This window comes from Ovis canadensis, chromosome 1 (assembly GCF_042477335.2).
Source record: "Ovis canadensis isolate MfBH-ARS-UI-01 breed Bighorn chromosome 1, ARS-UI_OviCan_v2, whole genome shotgun sequence".
Classification (NCBI taxonomy): Eukaryota; Metazoa; Chordata; class Mammalia; order Artiodactyla; family Bovidae; genus Ovis; species Ovis canadensis.
This window is the reverse complement of record NC_091245.1, coordinates 264,567,385-264,586,653: the sequence shown is the minus strand read 5'-3', so window position 1 is coordinate 264,586,653 and position 19,269 is coordinate 264,567,385. Positions and strand designations below refer to the sequence as shown.

The 19,269-nt window shown below is 45.4% G+C and overlaps 1 protein-coding gene across 3 annotated transcripts in view; it reads right to left on the bottom strand.

The window, feature by feature from the left end:
* Positions 1-19,269, bottom strand: part of LOC138435968 (beta-secretase 2) — a 236,949-nt gene that overhangs the window by 155,911 nt on the left and 61,769 nt on the right. For all 3 annotated transcript variants that reach the window (XR_011255308.1, XM_069581317.1, XM_069581304.1), the window contains exons 4-8: positions 18,562-18,690; positions 14,773-14,907; positions 12,736-12,837; positions 7,299-7,448; positions 3,345-3,513 (exon numbers count right to left, since the gene is read on the bottom strand). Coding sequence is in view for 2 of the 3 variants with exons in the window: in XM_069581317.1 (XP_069437418.1) it covers positions 3,345-3,513; positions 7,299-7,448; positions 12,736-12,837; positions 14,773-14,907; positions 18,562-18,690 (685 nt within the window). In the remaining variant the exon portion in view is untranslated. The remainder of the gene's footprint in view (positions 1-3,344; positions 3,514-7,298; positions 7,449-12,735; positions 12,838-14,772; positions 14,908-18,561; positions 18,691-19,269) is intronic.

Genomic DNA, 19,269 nt, shown 5'->3' with positions numbered 1-19,269 from the left:
ATGATCCAGCAGCTGTTGGCAATTTGATCTCTGGTTCTCTGCCTTTTCTAAATCCACATCTAGAAGTTCATGGTTCACGTACTGTTGAAACCTGGCTTGGAGAATTTTGAGCATGATTTTGCTAGTGTGTGAGATGAGTGCAATTGTGTGGTAGTCTGAGCATTCTTTGGCATTGCTTTTCTTTGGGATTGGAATGAAAACTGACCTTTTCCAGTCCTGTGGCCACTGATGAGTTTTCCAGATTTGCTGGCATATTGAGTGCAGCACTTTCACAGCATCATCTTTTAGGAATTCCAATAGCTTAACTGGAATTCCATCACCTCCACTAGCTTTGTTCGTAGTGATGCTTCCTAAGGTCCAGTTTATTTCACATTCCAGGATGTCTGGCTTTAGGTGAGTGATCACACCATCATGATTATCTGGGTCATGAAGATCTTTTTTTGTATAGTTCTTCTGTGTATTCTTGCCACCTCTTCTTAATATCTTCTGCTTCTGTTAGGTCCATACCATTTCCGCTCTACTTAGAGACACTTAATATTAAACTATTTCCAACAGCAATTCACCCAGAAACAAGCAATGATTATGCTCTCTGATATGTTAAGTGGACAATCTAATGGCTGTTGCCACAGAGGCCGTTACTTAATGGTATTTAACAAGAGAGTAGAAATTGTGGAGAAAGTTGCTATATTTCTTTGATCCTCTGGGTTGGAGAAGGCAAAGAGTCATGGGAGATACAGTAGTGTTTCAGGTTGCCGCGAAAGCGCTCTTTCAGTGATAATCTAGCTGGTTGCAAGAGTGAATATACACCTGAAAGGTGAACGTTTACGCACGGCTGAAAAAGTGACAAACCTCAAGGTGCCGAGTCTATCCACTAAGGCAAAGTCAAAGAAGTCCACGCTGGTGTTTAAGATATACCGCAAGACATCGGATCTGTACATGGGGCAAGACATCAGATCTGTACATGGTGGGGGTGATTTATTTACAGAGAATATGAAGTGGCCTGTAGCCCAGATGGGCTTCTCTGGTGGCTCAGTGGTAAAGAACACGCCTGCCAATGTGGGAGACATGGGTTTGATCCTTGGGTCGGGAAGATCCCCTGAAGGAGGAACTGGCAACCCACTCCAGTATTCTTGCCTGGAGAATGCCATGGACAGAGGAGCCTGGTGCGCTACAGTCCATGGGGTCGCAAGAGTAGGACACGACTTAGAGACTAAACAACAATAGTCCAGATACAATTTTTCCCTTTGCTATTTATCTTCTGTCTTCCATATTGTTATTTTATTTAGTGGGAATAGACAGTTGCTGTTGAAATGAGAATATGAAGCATCACTTACCTGCTTTATTTACTGGGCCTCTATTTTACGACCATTATTTAGCACTTTAGACAGTAAGAAATAAAAACTGAAACCTCACCTCCTGAGTAAGTCAGCTGTGAGCATTTGGCATTTTCCCTGTGTACTCTCACCTCCTTCACTCCCTTCCAAATATCTCCATTGGTCTTAGGTCAAAGTGAAGGTCTGGTTCAAGTGCAGGCCACCAGGATGGTCGGCAGCTTCCCCATCAGTCCTACAGCTACAGCTAATGTTTAAGGCTATTTTAAAAAATCAAATTCATATTTTATTTCCTTCACTACATAATAGTCATGTATTTCACTATAACCCTCAACTTTCTTCCGTTTTATCTTTTTGTTGTTAGTTCTTATCTACTTCACATTTCTTGTTCTTCCCCTGATCGCTAAAGAATTGCTTTTGAACTGTGGTGCTGACTCTTGAGAGTCCCTTGCACAGCAAGGAAATCAAACCAGTCAATCCTAAAGGAAATCAAGCCTGAATATACTTTGGAAGGACGGATGGTGAAGCTGAATCTCCAATACTTTGGCCACCTGATGTGAAGAGCCCACTCACTGGAGAAGACCTTGATGCTGGGAAAGATTGAGGGGAGGGAGGTGACAGAAGATGAGATGGTTGGATGGCATCATCAAGTCAATGGACATGAGTTTGAGTAAACTCTTGGAGATAGTGAAGGACAGGGAAACCTGGCGTGTTGCAGTCCATGGGATCACAGAGAGTCAGACATGACTGAGTGACTGAACAATCACCTTTAGCATGATATCAGCACAACTCAAGGATGTTCCTGAACCCAAATTCAATGCAATGGGATGTTTTCTATCCTCTGAAACCCTATCTTTAGTGCAACACCTCTCCCAGCCTCTACCCTGGTGCATACGCGTTCTTCATCCCTCTAGCAATTCAATTTCCTGCCACTGAGATCTGCCTTTTTCTTGCTAGCTTCAGCTATTAGTCAGAAGTACCTGATCCTCCCTCTAAACCGTGTGCTATGGGAACACTCCGTTTCAAGCAAACTGCTTACTCTCCAGACGCTTCCAAGTGGAATGGGGTTAACCACCCTATCAGCTTTATTGTGCTCTCCTGGTCTTTCTGAAGAGCCACCCAGTTGTCAAGCTAGACATCACTGAATAATACTGCTGTGTCATCCTCGTACTATCTCCTCAAAAACATTCTATGAGAAAAACGGACTCCTTAGTTTTAAGATTTTAGGATTCAGAAAATAGCAACGATGGGCACTTAACTCTTATTTCATAATGAGGATATCTTTGAAGAAGAAAATATACACAGCTTATCTACGGATTTTCTTTTTCATTTATTTTGCTTTCATTGTCCAAAAACTGTAATTCATCCCCAAGGTCCTATAGAGTATTATTATTCCTGGTATGAGATACCATTTTAAGTTTAATATGAGAGATGATTGCAATGACTAACATTAATTGTGCATTTGCTGTGTGCTCAGCACTGACAGCAAGGAGATCAAACCAGTCAATCCTAAAGGAAATCAGTCCCGAATATTCATTGGAAGGACTGATGCGGAAGCTGAAGCCCCAATACTTTGGCCACCAAATGCGAAGAGCCGACTCATTGGAAAAGACCCTGATACTGGGAAAGACTGAGGACAGGAGGAGAAAGGGATGACAAAGGATGAGATGGTTGGGTGGCATAATCTACTCAATGGACATGAGGTCGAGCAAACTCAAGGAGATAGTGAAGGACAGGGAAGCCTGGCATGTTGCAGTCCATGGCATCTCAAGGAGTCAGACATGACTTAGTGACTGAAAAACTTAGCACTGGACTAAAAGTTTGGCATGAATTACTCTGATTCCTTTCTGCTACCCGCACAGTGCAGTCTGTGGCTAAGATTTTGATTGCTGATGACAGGCATGAGTGAAACACTTCAACAGCATTGACCTGTCATCAAGACCTGCTTCCAAGTCAGTTATCTGACATCAGGTGCTCTCCCGAGGCTCCCTCTCTGACGGGAGCATCACTTACCTGCACAGGGGCTGGCTGCGAAGCCCACTCTCTTCCGAGCTCTGTCAAAGACCACGTAGAAGCCCTCCATGACGGTAGCACCAATCACCAGTGCGTTGGTGGAAGGCGAGATGCCGAACCGGTAACATTCGTAATTCAGGCCAGCCCCCATCATGGGCTGAATGTAAAGCTGTTGAAGAGGAAAGAGCAAGAGAGAAAACGCACAGATCAGGCAACATCACAGAACTGTTGAGGTCGCTGTGTGCTCAGACCCTCCAAGGTGCCATCGGAGCTGCAGAGAATGGAGAGGACAATACCAGCCCTGCCATCCGGGACTTGGGACCATGTGCCTGGTGAGGAACCTGCTGAAGTATAGGAGCATGCACAGCACCTCTGACTGTACACAGGTACAGCCATCTAGGAGTTGTCCATCTGTCCATCCATCCACCCACCACCTATCTGCTCGCAGTGTAATGAAATAGACAACTTCTCCTGAGGGTCAATATAAATTAAGAAAAGGTAGTGGATGTATTTAGCTGCTACTAAAACACTTCCATTTAAGGTCCTGTAAGCAGGTCCTAGAGCGCACACACACACACGCACAGACACACATACTCCTACCGTTGAATGAAAGAATTCCATAATAAAAGCCCCCCAAATCACCAAATAAAATGCAACCGATGACACTGACACAAACATGAGGCCAACTGACTTCGTATCTCTCACCCTGACCTTTCTGTGTGTGTCCCCATTGACCTCCCGTAAAAACTCCAGACTGTAAATTTTGTAACATGTTGAGAAAGCTCCAGTGTTGCTAGGTCTCAGAGTAAAATGCTTGCCTTCAAACTTAAACAGCACAAATAGACAATCTGGTGGTATTTAGGTTGAAAACTATTTATGTTTTCAGGATTATATGAAAAAATTCAGAATTTCCCTGTGGGCCAGGGGCTGCTTTTTAAAATAAGCCAAATAGGATTTCCTGGTGGCTCAGGTAGTAAAGAATCTGCCTGCAGTGGGGAGACCCAGGTTGGATTCCTGGGTTGGGAAGATGCCCTGAAGGAACTGGCCTCTCGCTCCAGTATTCTTGCCTGGAGACTCCAATGGGCAGAGAAGTCTGGCAGGCTACAGTCCACGGGGTCTCTAAGAGTTGGATGTGACTGAATGACTGAACACACACAGGATTCAGCCCATGTGGTTTTGGAAAGTAGAGTTGGGCACAGGCACTCTGTTTTTTTGACATGACTCTTCTGCACTTAGAATCGATCATCCATCTACTGCTGCTGATGCCTGGCTGGTCCTGGGTAGGGCCCTCGTTCTAAAATTTGGGTGACCAGGAGCCTTGATGATTGCTCTGAATGTCAGGAAGGGCTTCAATCAGGTAGGGCTGGGAGGGAGGCCCCCAGCGCTGTCCCCAGGGGTGTGTTACAAGAATATGGGGCTCATGAGGTTCTCATCAGGTGATGGTTCATGACTGTCATCCTTTCCCATCAAGGCAATGGAAAGCAACTGGGATAGGGATGATGAAGGAGAAATCAGGACAACAGGGGAAAGCAGATTTTAAAAGACTGAAAATGTGGACATGTCAAAGTCAACCAAGAGATATCTACAGTCTCATAAGTGAGAATAAAACTGAATTCTTATGCAGAGATGTGCAAATTAAATGCAATACTCCCAGACCTCCTTCATTATCTTTTCACGCTCACCCAGCACTTGGTCCTGAAAGCGGTTGATGGGCCCCAGTGGATCATCAGCTCAGATGGCTACTGCCTGCTCTGGATGTAATGACAGGCTTCACCCCACAAGCCTGCTTTCCTCCTGCTTCTTAGAGTCCCTGACTGTCGACTCACCCACACACCATTTTTTCTCCAGCTCACATTTACCTCTGTCCCCAAGCTGGGTTTCAAGTTTAGTGACAAACCACACTGGTGAAATAATGTCCACATTTTGCTGGTGGCCTGACCAAAATTTAATCACAAAGAGCACATAATTTTAAAGGTGCTGTAAACATATCATTCGCACATCACCCTACGCAGTGCTGTTCATCCAAGGATATTGCAGTCTTCTGAAAATGTCTTTGGTGAGTATTATTATTTCTCTTTTTATACTTAAAGAGACACACACAGAAAGGGAGAAGTGACCGTTCAGAGTTACAGTGTGAGTCAAGGGCAGTGCTGTGAGTGTAACTCAAGCCTCCGGCTCTGTGTTTGTGTCCTCTGTTGGGCTGCTTTTTCTCTTAAAGCTTTCAATCCTAACCCTAACAGCTCTCCATTTTTGGAATGCACTTCTCCATATAAAGTTGAGAACAGGGAAAAAGCCATATTTATCATTTCCTTTTTTTCTTCTGAAATTATTCCTCCTTCCCTATCCCCCAGTCCCACTCCTTTATCTCAAATTCACCAAACTGCAACAAAGACACATTCATCTGTCCATTCAACAAACAGTTATTATGCACCACCCCCTCACCAGAGAGCAGTGTTAGAAAAGGAAGATGATCTTTGAATCTCATGATTCTCATCTTCAAGGAATTAATAATGTAATGGGGGAAGAAATATAAGTGTGTGTGAAAATAAAGAAAAAAGAAGTCAAACGAAAAAGGCAACAGCATAAACTCAACCCTGAAGATATGATTCCAGGCCAGATGAGTGGACTAGAAAACACGCATTATAAGTTTGCAAGGCAAGCTCACAAGTGGGCCATTCTGCTCAGCAGAGGTTCAACAAAGAAGAGTTGTTTGTGTTGGGTCTTAAAGGATGGGAAGAATGTGGATACACAGATGGAGTGGGGAGGAGGGGGGCATTTCAGGCAGTGGAGGGGAGAAAAGTGAGGAGATGCAGCAGGCACCCAGTACTGGAAGACAGCCACCAAGAGGGGAAGGAGGGTCAAGGGTGCAGCAGGAAGCAGGCTGGAGAACCAGGGTGGGTCCTGTGAGGTCAAGGAAAGCCAGTGTGGCGAGTCTCCAGGATGGCAGGAGTGGGGTGCAGAGCTGTGGCTTAGCTGGAGGAATCTGGCAATGGTTCTGGAAGAAGAGAGGGTGTGATGTGCGGAAGGCACTCCAGTGGGTCCTGAGGTGGGAGTGAGAGGGGATGTGAGTGAGGGCTCTGCGGATGGAAAGAGCAGGCAGAGGTGAGACGGGGGAGGACAGATGCTTAGGATGAAGGAGGAGTCGATGATTTACTGAATATGGAAAAATGCATAGCTTCATCTCTGAGCACCCAGTTTTAGTTTCTGTTTATAAATAAACTGGAACTAAACATATACTGGTGTTACTGGTACTTATTGCAAAAGTGTCCTCAATTCTTGACCTTTCCTGGTAGGCACACCCTTGTGATGTGGCCTTGCAGTTCTTCCCATCGGGAACTGGCATGTCCATCCCCACCTCAAGAATCTGGGCTGCCCTTGGCCTGGTTTGGGAAACACGGTGCCAGGAGTCCAGTTCCGGGCTGGACTTCAGGAGCCCCTGTGTGTTTGCTTTCTGTCTCACAGAATCCTGCTGCCACCCTGTGAGCCAGAATGGTGAGAGACAATGGTCTTATCTCTCCATCAACCAAGCCACCAGATATGGAAGTGAGGCCACCTGAGACCATCCTAAACCGAGGCCATCTATCCCTGGCCAACTACCAGCTGACCAGGGACATGTGCCTGCAGAGACCAGCAGACCCGCCAAGACTCACGAGCAGAAAGCTCATGATGAAAGCTGCTGTGCTTTATGGTTGCTTGTTATGTAGCATTATCACAGCTGCTGCTGCTGCTGCTAAGTCGTGTCAGTCGTGTCCGACCCTGTGCGACCCCATAGACGGCAGCCCACTAGGCTCCCCCGTGCCTGGGATTCTCTAGGCAAGAACACTGGAGTGGGTTGCCATATAGCAATCGCTACCTAATACAGGTGTGATATCGAAATGCATATATTATGCATGAAGTGCTTTACTTTCGCATGCTTCACGTGGAAAAGACAAAAGCACAAATCTATGTTCGTACCTGAGGCAGGATAGTTATACGGAATGATCTGCTGGAGTTCTCGTCTCTCAGGTAGATGGAGATTTTAGGGAAATAAGACCAAGGTGTTTCAGAATTCGTCCAGCAGGCCAGCTGGGAACCAGTCCAGAAACCTTCAGAGAATTCTGGAATCTAGACAAAACAAGATCACATGACAAACAGTGACAAGTCTGGCACATCAACAGCAAGTAGCTCCCAGCTCTCCTCGCCACCTTGCCAGATGCCCACGGCGATAAACTCTGTTTAATTTGGACAGCAGAGCGGAGACATCAGTCCTCTGGAAGAGTGATGGTGATGACAAAAATCAAAATTAGTAAAATTACCCAGGCATGTGGGTTACTTACTGATATTAGACCTGCCACAGGCACTTTGGTCCTCAACACTCGTATCAGGGCAGTAACAGCTCCCCCTCCACTTTACCGAAGAGGAAACCAGTGCTCAGAGAGGTGAAATAATTCACCCAGAGTCACACTGTAGCAGGCAATACTCTTTAGAAGAGAGATCAGATTTTAAACGTGCTCAAAGCCCTTTTGGTCATCACTTTCCCAATACATTCCCTGAGCCCAGTAAGTTTCCTCCTGGTACACAGCCCTATAGGGACCCTCTGCTCTTCTGGAACATCTTTTTTTCTCCTCCAGATCTCAACTCCAATTCCACCTTGTCCAGGAAGCCCTCCTTGACTATCCACCACAGTGCTGGTATCCCACCAGGTATCTCTCCTCCTTAGCGCTTCTCTTTATAGCAGTTATAATTTTACATTTATTGGTGTGGTTGGCTAACTTCTGTTTCTTGCGGGGGAACCTGATTCCTCTAAGGATACAGCTCTGCTGTCGGCTCCCCCACCTCCTCTCCATAGTCCTAAAACCTGGCCCACAGGAAAGACACAGGGAATGTTCTTGGAGGAACAAAATGAATGACCAAGAACACAGAATGTTCACTGATGCCTCTCATCAAGGGGCAGAAGGGTAAAGCCGATCATGCTTGTACACTAGTTGCTGAATCTGTAAGTTAATTACAAATCACTCCTGAGCCCTCTCACCAGATCCAGCCGTCTGCAAGAGCAGACCTGGCTTATTCCTGCCAGCTCCCAGAGAGAAAGGCTGGGTCAGATGGGTTTCTTTCCACACACTCAGCACATTGCCCTGCTCAGGTCAGTAGCAGAGGTGCCTGTGATGGGGCAGAGCTAAGAGGACACCTGATGGGGTGGAGCTAGGAGGGCATGGGACAGGGAAGGAGCTAGGAGGGCACGGGACAGGGTGGAGCTAGGAGGGCATGGGACAGGGGAGGAGCTAGGAGGGTATGGGACAGGGTAGAGCTAGGAGGGCATGGGACAGGGGAGGAGCTAAGAGGGCATGGGACAGGGGTGGAGCTAGGAGGGCACGGGACGGGGTGGAGCTAGGAGGGCACGGGACAGGGGAGGAACTAGGAGGGCATGGGACAGGGGAAGTGAAGTGGATGTGAGGTGGAGCTAGAAGAGGCTGATTGGAAGAAAGAGGTGTCTGTCAAGGTCCCAGAGGAAGAAGTACATGAGCTAAGTTGAGCAGTAGGCGGGCAGAGCACGGAACCTGTCCCACGGGACACCATGAGGCTATGGAGGGTGGTACTAAGGACAGGAAGGGGCAGGAGTTACAGCTGGGAGGGACCCATGGGCACCATCGGGCGTTTATCAGAGATCAGTTATCAGGGATCTGAGCGCATGAGATGTGATTAAGGCATTCTAGCAGGATTTGTGTAGGTCACTTCTTTGAATCTACTCTCCAGAGAGTCAGCCTGTGCTAGACAGAAGCATTTGAAAGTCAGTGACCAATGCGTGGGAAGTGATGGTGTGGCCGTGGATGGGATCACTTAGGAGAGGGTACAGAGAGAAGGGAGGGGGTGCAGGACCCACCCTGAGAAATGGGCCAGCAAAGGAGACCCCCATGAAGCAGGGCACAGGGTGGGGAGGAAGTTCCAAGAGGAGGGTGTTGTGGAAGCAGAGAGAACAGATAAGGCAGGTAAGCATGGTTGCTATGGAGGTCAAGACGGACAGCAACTGAGAAAAACACGGTGTCCCCGGATGAACACACGGTGAGAGCTGCCTGTTCAGGACCATGCAGGGCAGGAGCCGCCTCCTCAGGGCAGACAACCAGGAGGAAGGGCCTGCGGTCTCTTCACCCACTGCAGTGCTGATCTGCAAAGTCTCTAATGCCTTAATGTGTTGGGTTGGCCAGAAAGTTCCAATTTTTTGGCCAACCCAATATTTGTGCATTTTATAAAAGTGAAGTCGGTTTGAAATATATATCACAGGGAAGAACTCTCTGCTGGATGAATTGAGAGGGGGAGGGGTGGTCACCTTGCTAGGTTTCACCAAGAGTGAAGGGTGGTAGGGCCTGCATGGGGGGCAAAGTGCTCCAATCCCCAGATGAAGAATGAGGCTCAGAGGGGCCAAGTAATCTCCTAAGGGGCACAGTGCAGGAGCGGGTAGGGGACCGTCTGCCTCCAAAGTGGTGCCTGTGAGTCTGGAAAGCTTCCAGGGGGCCAAGCCTTGTGTCCTGGGGGAGAGTCTAGACACTCAGATCAGAGAGCTGAAAGTCAGAAGTCAGTTTACAGAAGGTATCATCCTGTTGCTGGATTCTGCAGACGGACAAGCACTGGGCCTGAGTTAAAAAGGGCATCACAGCTGAACAGGTGGGGAGCCCAGGTCCCCATCAAACACAAAACTCCCCACCAGGCTCATTTAAAAAACAGACTAACATATAGCACTGGGAACTGTATTCAATATCTTGTAATAACCTATATTATTGTTTAGTCGCTAAGTCACATTTGATTTTTTGAGACCCCATGGACTGCAGTATGCCAGGCTTCCCTGTCCTTCATTATCTCCCAGAGTTTGCTTAAACTCATGTCCATTGAGTCAGTGATGCCATCGAACCATCTCATCCTCTGTCGAGCCCCCTCTCCTCCTGCCCTCAATCTTTTCCAGGATCAGGTTCTTTTCTAGTGAGTCAGTTCTTCTCATAAAGTGGCCAAAGTATTGGAGCTTCAGCTTCAGCATCAGTCCTTCCAATGAATATTCAGAATTGATTTCCTTTAGGATTGACTGATTTGGTCTCCTTGTTGTCCAAGGGGCTCTAGAATCTGAAGAAGGATCTATCTCTACATATCTATATCTATGTATATCTGAATTACTTTGCTGTACACTTGAAACAATACACCATTGCGAATTAACTATACTTCAGTAATTAAAAAGAACTACAGACCTACAAACTATTCATTTCTAAAATCCCATCTAAACAATCCAGGCCCATAGACAGGGCCTAGCATCTGTATGGTATTTACCTCTCAGAAGCCAGCCCTTTGCTTAACTAAGAAAGAAAACCCAAGTGAAGAGAGCCAGCTAAGATGAACCCAGCAGAGAGAAAGCTCAGGCACATCTCCGGTCCATGCACGTGAGACAGAGAGCATCCCCCCTTGTTGAGCTTTCCCTGCTCAAGACAAACATCCCCCCGGGCCTCTCCTTCCTGATGCAGGCACTGAAACCAGAGGATAATTTTAGATTAGGCAAACACATTTCGTAATCTCGTTCCTTCCACCTCATGCTTTTCTTACAAAGTCAGGCACTGCTGAACACATGCTGTGCTGACCTCAGGCATGCTAGCGCCCCTCCGCCACAGCCCCGCTGGTTCTGGCTGAAGTCACAAAATCTGCAGAGGCCCAGGCTGGTCATGGGCTTGCTGGAGTCACATGCTGGTGCTGCCAGTGTGTCCTTGGGACGGAGGGTAAAACCCTTACAGCTCAGAATATTAAATTTGAGGATGCGCATGTTAATTTCACTGAGGACATTTTTTACTCTGAAGCAGCATATTGCTCTGTATTTCCAGCATGGTCTGGTTTTCAGCCAGTTTCCTAAATTTAAGGCACTAAAAACATTGCCTGCCACTTTTTTTCTGATTCAGCAGATATTAGACAAGACAGAGGTTTGCTCTAGCTTTTTTGTCCGCTGTACTCTTGACCTCCCAGTTCACAAAGGACCTCGGTGTTGTTTCTTCTGGTTTCCCCTCTGCGTTCTTTTGATTTGCCTGATGCATTTCCCATAGCACTTTTATTCGGACTTTTGAAGTTTTGGTCCAGGACAACCAAAAGCCTGCTCTTTCTTCTCTGTTCCTGCTACATCACCTGTGACAGAGTAACCGCTGTGCCTCTTCCATCCATCTGGCTCTGGGTTTGGCCACAGCCCAGTGGAGCCGTGGGACTGTCAGCCCCACTGGAGTCAGAACCAGGAGAAAGACTTTTTTTGGTGACCTTGTAAGAGTGGCCCTGAGTGGACAGATGCTTATGAAGACACTCAAGAAGCTAAGAGAAATATTTATCTTGCATTCAAACAAATAGCAGTAGCACCATGGTTTAGACATTAAATAGAAGTACTTCTTGACCAAACACCTATTGTGTTACCCTAAACCCTCACAACAAGCCATGATAAGAACACAGAGGCTCTCAGGAGGCACAAAAGTACCCCCTGCCCCACAAGGCACTCAGCTAATAAGTGGCAGAAACTAGATTAAATTCAAGTCCATCTGCCCCCCAAGGCTGTGGTCCTTGCAATCAATGCTTCGTGGTCCATCCTAGCGCCTGAACTAACTAAAAGTTGGGGTCACACTGGGATGACTGTTAACCAGGCCCTCAAGGCATGTTGCCCTTTACCAGGATTTTAATGGTATTTCAAAGCGTGGCCATAAAATAATTACTATATTGGTGGATTGACCTTTGTCTTCTGTGAATCATACTTTGTTACAGAAGTAGGAGTTAAAAATCCCAGCACAGCTTGGATGAAGGCCCAAAGGGAGCATAATTTTTGGTTTGTTTAAAAAGCTACAAACACATTCCTGGTTTACTATTTAATGTGTTACCAAGTGGCTTATTTTTCCATAGTTTAAAAAAGTACCATAGCAACTACAGCAACTATCAGCCCATCTGATTCTACCATTGGACTTTGAAATACTGAAAAGCATTGCATCTTTAGATCCAAGACCTCTGAGATTAAAGTGAAGGAATTATTTGCTGGTTAATACCAAAGAATAAAGTGGGAATCCCTGCTGGCGCAGTGGTAAAGAATCCGCCTGCAATGCAGGATTTGTGGGTTTGATCCCTGGGTTGGGAAGATCCCCTGGAGAAGGAAATGGCAACCCATTCCAGTATTCTTGCCTGGGAAATCCCATGGACAGAGGAGTCTGGCAGGCTATGGGGTTGCAAGAGTCAGACATGACTTAGCAACTAAACACCACCACCATCCAAGAATAAGATCATGAACCTAAGAAATAATCATTAAAACAACCCTCCAAACCCTTGGATTGGAACTGTTAGAATACACGGTGGTACTCCCCAGTATGTGGTCCTGACCTGGTGTGACCTCCGAGACTCATTGAACATTCTGGGGACTCACCAGAGACGTGCGGGCCACAGCCTCCACCACGGCGTCAAACACCTTCTGGGGCAGGCGCAGCAGCGTGGTGCCACTGTCCACGATGGCCTTGTCTGCATTGTACTAGAACAGGGGAGAAGGCACGTGAGCAACCAGCACCCACATCAATGCACAGTCCAGCCTGCCATCACCCAGCTTCTGTGATACACGCATTCAGTAGCCATGGTACCTCCTTGGTGGCTACACTTCATTTCATATTCTCAGAACTTGGGAACCAAGAACTTCCTCACCCAGTGTTTCACTACAGATAAAGAAACTGAGGCCAGAAAAGGGCAGTGATATCACCAAAATCAACAGCTTAATTCAGAACTTTCCTCTTACTCAGCAGTGACTGGATTCCATAAAGGACCACCCCCCTCCCTACCTACCCCCACCGAAGAGGGAAGACCCATGTCTTTAGAGGTTGAAATGAAACACGGAATGTTATTTATGTAAATCATGCAAAATCAACTCTGTATTACTTCATTAGCAGAGAAAGAGGAGGAAGGACGGCTTTTCAACAGATACCCCATATTTCATTTAGAATGGAACCAAAGCCCCATTCAATAAGAGAATCTTACAACACAGAGACACTGCCAGCCCTGCTCCCCCATCATTCTTTATGTGGCTGAGCGAAAAGGTGGAGGTCAGTGGACCAAGACCAAAGAAGACACCCAGCCTCTAGGGACATAACTGGATGACCAAGGCTGCCAGGGGATGGAGGGAGCCATGGGCAATTCAATCCTCCCGTTTCTACGGCAAATTCCTGAGTCATATGACCAAATACACCAATCAGGTCAAAAGGAAGCAAGGATTTGTTTAGGTAGCAGGTGGGAGGAGTGAAGAATTGTCAGAAACCGAAATACAGCAACTGATTCATATTCTTTTCAAGTGTAAAACTAATTTCAGTTTAGAAAAACTCTAATTTAAATACGGCCTTGTTTGTTCACAAAATTATCATGCCTGTGTGTGTAAGAAAAGCTTGTACACTGAAATGTTGGTGTAGGACAACAGCACTTTTATTGTTTTCTTTGTTGTGGCAAGGGTGGCAGATTGGAAGGGGGGCAAGAGAGAATGAAGAATATGAGAATCAGACCTCCAAAGGCGCTTATACTCTCCAATACACACATACACACACATACGGAGTTTGTACTTTATTTTAGGCCAGCCCATCTGATTCTACCATTGGACTCTTCAGTGGCAAATAAATGTCTTTTTGACAATAAACAGATTTGTAGACTTAGGAAAGAAATACCATCCCAGGGGACTGGACCATCCCTTTATCAAGCTTTGATTGTTTCTGCAGAGGCATCTCTATATGAGAACTCATGGTAGAACGTGATGGTTAAAGTGAAAGGCAATGATGACAGGCACAAATACAATCAATGCTGATGAAATGCTGGTGGTTTTTAAAAACAGTTCTGAAAATGTTGGAGATCATCACAATCATGTTATTATGTGCCACAAATAAGCCAAAATGCAGTGAGAGGTGTGAACGAGGTTAACGAGAGATGCGGTTTCCCAGCTCTGCCTCCTCTTAGCACCATCAGCCACCCACATCTTTAGATCATAACGTTTCTTCGAGTGAGAACTGTGTACTGGGGGGGAAATGGGGGATTAGATGTGGATGGAGGATAAAGCTGATGATGTATTTCTGGTTTCATTTTGCTTATTTTTAGTCCCCTTTTACTCTGATAAAAACCTTGCTTACTTTACTCTCTTGAACAGAGTTCAGGGACCATCAAGCCAGGATGATGTGGTTCTATATAACTTTTTTCACTCATCACTTTATGCTAATTCCTCTTTTTCAAGAGAAGGAATTGAAGGGAAGCAATTAGAGGGAGGGTCATTGATATGAAATTATCTACAACAAGGCCCTGTAACTTTTATTGTCATGAGCTTTTGATTTATCTTGCAATGTAATGCACAGTCTGATTTCATATTCAGGTACTAGCTGAATTAAATATGCAAATTTAGTGGCCCAGGCACATGCAGACAAAGAGATAAGAGTGGAAATACCTCTCTGCAGTCCAGATTAAGGCTCTGGCCTCCAATTTCCAATTTTAGAATTTCTATCTGATAATACCACTCCTCCTTAATAGGGGTGTACCAGATGTCTCCTTTGTACAAAGTTGGTTCAATTCCACCTAGGACCTGGGAAGGAAAATGTTTACATATTTAAGAGAAAAAATATACAGGCATATAACAAAGTTACAGAAAGAAGCGTGGTTTTTTGCTTTTTAAATTTATTTTTTAACTGGAGGAAAACTGTTTTGCCAGTGTGGTGTTGGTTTCTGCTGTACAACGAGGCAAATCAGCCGTAATTATACATATATCATCTCCCTCGAGCCTCCCTCCCCTTACCCTACCATCCCTCCAGGTCATCACAGAAGGCCAGGCTGGGCTCCCTGTGTTATACAGCAACTTCCCACCAGCTACCTGTTTTACACATGATAGTGTATACATGTTGATGCTACTTTTTCCATTCATTCCACCCTCTCCTTCCCTCCCTGTGTCCGCAGGTCCATGCACTACATCTGTGTCTTCACTCCTTCCCTGCAAATAGGTTCATCAATACTATTTTTTAGATGCCATATATATGTGTTAACATACAATACTTGTTTTTCTGATGAGAAGCATGCTCTTATAAGGCAAAACTTCACTGGAATCAGTACTTCCAATTTAACAGGTTGTTATAAACAAATGCATAGGCCTGGAAATTAAACAAGGAACATTCTGGGGCCATGTGTTGGAAAATCAGAGTCCCACTCTAATCAGGAGGTTTTGATAATTTCTCTTATGTAGAGGAAATGTATACAGTTCCAGCTTTCTGATACTGAGATCCTCCCCTGCCCCATCCCAGTCGTGGGCAAAGAAATGCAATAAAATGGTTAACCACACAGACTGACAAAATTTAGTCCCTCAGAAGACGAAGGACGACTTCCTGCCCCACAGATTTGCATGGAAAGAGGAACAAAAGAGCTTCTCTAATCAAAACTTCATTTTGGAAATCTGTGTAACATCAGCTCTCTCCTCTGAAAAGGTGGTAAAACAACAGAGTGATGAAAACCTGTGTGAGGCTGTTTCTCGCAGTCGGAGAGCAAAGGGGTCAGCATCACCCCCCTGGGGGCCCTTCATGTGCTTTCTCCCCTTCGTCTCCCACTGTAGACATCTGGGTGCAGGCCCACCAGGGAGACACTTGGGATATGGCATGTTCCCAGCATTGATTCTGTTTCACTGTGTGTGTGTGTATGTGTGTGTGTATGTGTGTACATCTGTGCCTGTACCTGTATGTATGCACGTGCAAGTATGTATTATGCAAACCTCTGTGTAACGGTATATAGTGTACATGCATGCACGTGTGTATGTAGGCACAAGTATGTGCGTATATGTGCATATCCATGTGTATATACTTGTGTGTACATGTGTAAGTGTGTGCCTGTGTGTAAGCATGTGTGTATATGGTGTATGTGTAGTGTGTATATGTGTGCACATATGTGAGCATGTACATGTGCGTGTGCTGTGTGCATGCTCTTGTGTGTAACTATGTATCAGTTCAGTTCAGTTGCTCAGTCACTCAGTCGTATCTGACTCTTTGTGACCCCATGGACTGCAGCACACCAGGCTTCCCTGTCTATCACCAACTCCCAGAGCTTGCTCAGACTCATGCCCATCCAGTTGGTGATGCCATCCAACAATCTCATCACCTGTCACCCCCTTCTCCTCCTGCCTTCAATCTTTCCCAGTATCAGGGTTTTTTCCAGTGAGTCAGTTCTTCACATCAGATGGCCAAAGTATTGGAGTTTCAGCTTCAGCATCAGTCCTTCCAATGAATATTCAGGGCTGATTTCCTTTAGATGGACTGGTTGGATCTCTTTGCAGTCCAAGGGACTCTCAAGAGTCTTCTCCAACACCACAGTTCAAATGCATCAATTCTTCAGTGCTCAGCTTTCTTTATAGTCCAACTCTCACATCCATACGTGACTACTGGGAAAACCATAGCTTTGAGTAGACAGACCTCTGTTGGCAAAGTAATGTCTCTGCTTTTTAATATGCTGTCTAGGTTGGTCAGAGCTTTACTTCCAAGGAGCAAGTGCCTTTTAATTTCATGGCTGCAGTCACCATTTGCAGTGATTTTGGAGCCCAAGAAAATAGTCTGTCACTGTTTCCATTGTTTCCCCATCTCTTTGCCATGAAGTGATGAAACCAGATGCCATGACCTTAGTCTTTTGAATGCTGAGTTTTAAGCCAGCTTTTTCACTCTCCTCTTTCATCAAGAGGCTCTTTAGTTCTTCGCTTTCTGCCATAAGGGTGGTGTCATCTGCATATCTGAGGTTATTGATATTTCTCTTGGAAATCTTGATTCCAGCTTGTGCTTCATCCAGTCTGGCATTTCGCATGATGTATTCTGCATATATATTAAATAAGCAGGTGACAATATACAGCCTTGAGGAACTCCTTTCCCAATTTGGAACCAGTCTGTTGTTCCATATCCAGTTCGAACTGTTGTTTCTTGACCTGCATACAAAGGAGGCAGCTAAGGTAGTCTGGTATTCCTGTCTTGAAGAATATTCCAGTTTGTTGTGACCCACATAGTCAAAGGCTTTGGTGTAGTCAATAAAACAGAAGTAGATATTTTTCTGGAACTCTCTTGCTTTTTTGATGATCCAATGAATGTTGGCAATTTGATCTCTGGTTCCTCTGCCTTTTCTAAATCCAGCTTGAACATCTGGAAGTTCATGTTTCAGGCACTGTTGAAGTCTGGCTTGGAGAATTTTGAGCATTACTTTGGTAGCATGTGAGATGAGTGCAATTGTGTGGTAGTCAGCATTCTTTGGCATTGCCTTTCTTTGGGATTGGAATGAAAATTGACCTTTTCCAGTCCTGTGGCCACTGCTGAGTTTTCCAGATTTGCTGGCACACTGAGTACAGCCCTTTAACAGCATCATCTTTTAGGATTTGAACTAGCTCAGCTGGAATTCCATCCCCTCCACTAGCTTTGTTTGTAGTGATGCTTCCTGAGGCCCACTTGACTTCAGACTCCAGGATGTCTGGCTCTAGGTGAGTGATCACACCATCATGGTTATCTGGTTCATTAAGATCTTTTTTTGTATAGTTCTTCTGTGTATTTTTGCCACCTTTTCTTAATATCTTCTGCTTCTATTAGGTCCATACTCTTTTTGTCCTTTTTTGTGCCCATCTTTGCATGAAATGTTCTTTTGATATCTCTGACCTTTTGAAGAGATCTCTAGTCTTTCCCATTCTACTGTTTTCCTCTCTTTCTTTGTATTGATCGCTTAGGAGGGCTTTCTTATCTCTCTGTGCTCTTCTTCGGAACTCAAGATGTGTATAGCGTATGTATAAGATATGTAACACGTGTGTGTATATGCATGTGCATGTACTTCTGTGCATAAGGTGCTCCTATCTCTCCAACAAATTTATGAAATCCCAGGCCCCACTCCCCAGAGCACAGCCGACCTACCACCTTGCCCCACAGGTCCTCATATGCCCCTCCCTCCAACACTCAACAAAATCAGTTACCTTTCAAAGGAATATTAAAAAAAAAAACTTTAAAGGAATTTGGGGAAGCAATGAGAATCATTTTATTAGATAGCAGGATGCTTAGGAAAGATTGAAAATTACCTAATTGTATCCATTTTTAAGGCTATAAAACAAAGATTATCAAAACTTTCACAGTACCCGTGTATCTCTATGTGTTTAATATTTCTATCAGAGTCTTAATAAAGCAGGAAAAACAGCCCCACTGGTTTGTGATTTTTTCCCCCTTTAAGACTAAAAGATACCCACAAGACTACCTCCGTTGGTACCAGATCCAGCTACTGGCAGTCCGGCCCCACACATCTGCATGGAGAAGATGTTGGGGATTTTCGCTTGTGCCACAAGGGAATCAAAGAAGGTCTCCAGAGAACTTGAAGGCTGCAGAAGGGGCAGGGAAACAAGGCAGCTGATTAAGGGCTCCAGGGTAGACAAGGGGTCCCCCTGTGCAGGGGCCAGGCATGGTGTACAACATGGCATTTCTTTCTATTTAATATTTTCAAGGTTAAGAAATAAACAAGCTCATGATTAAGTCTGCTAATTCAGAAACCTCCAACAAAACTCCCTGTGACTTGGTATTTTTCCTTTTGGGGCAGTGTCTCTGTTGGGAAGATAAGATAGTATTTCCTGAAGCTGTGAAGCGGCTGCCCCATTTATCATCTGACCACCTCGTGAGATCAGCGTGAGAAGATGCAGAAATGGGTTACCTAGGTAGGTGGTGGAGTCTAATCTTAGACATTTTGGAGTAAGGAGAGAACAGGGTCTCCAGGAGCTGCCTTTGCAGCTTCAGAAAAAGTTTCTTTTTCTACCCCTTTCAGTCACAGTCGTCCAACACGCAAATGACAGGTGCCTGACCCAAGGGAACAGCTCACATCCCAGACCCCTGGGAGGAGGCTTCGCTCTGCCAGCTGTCTGCTGAACTCTGGTGACCGGAAAAGGAATAATGCTACTGTTGCGATC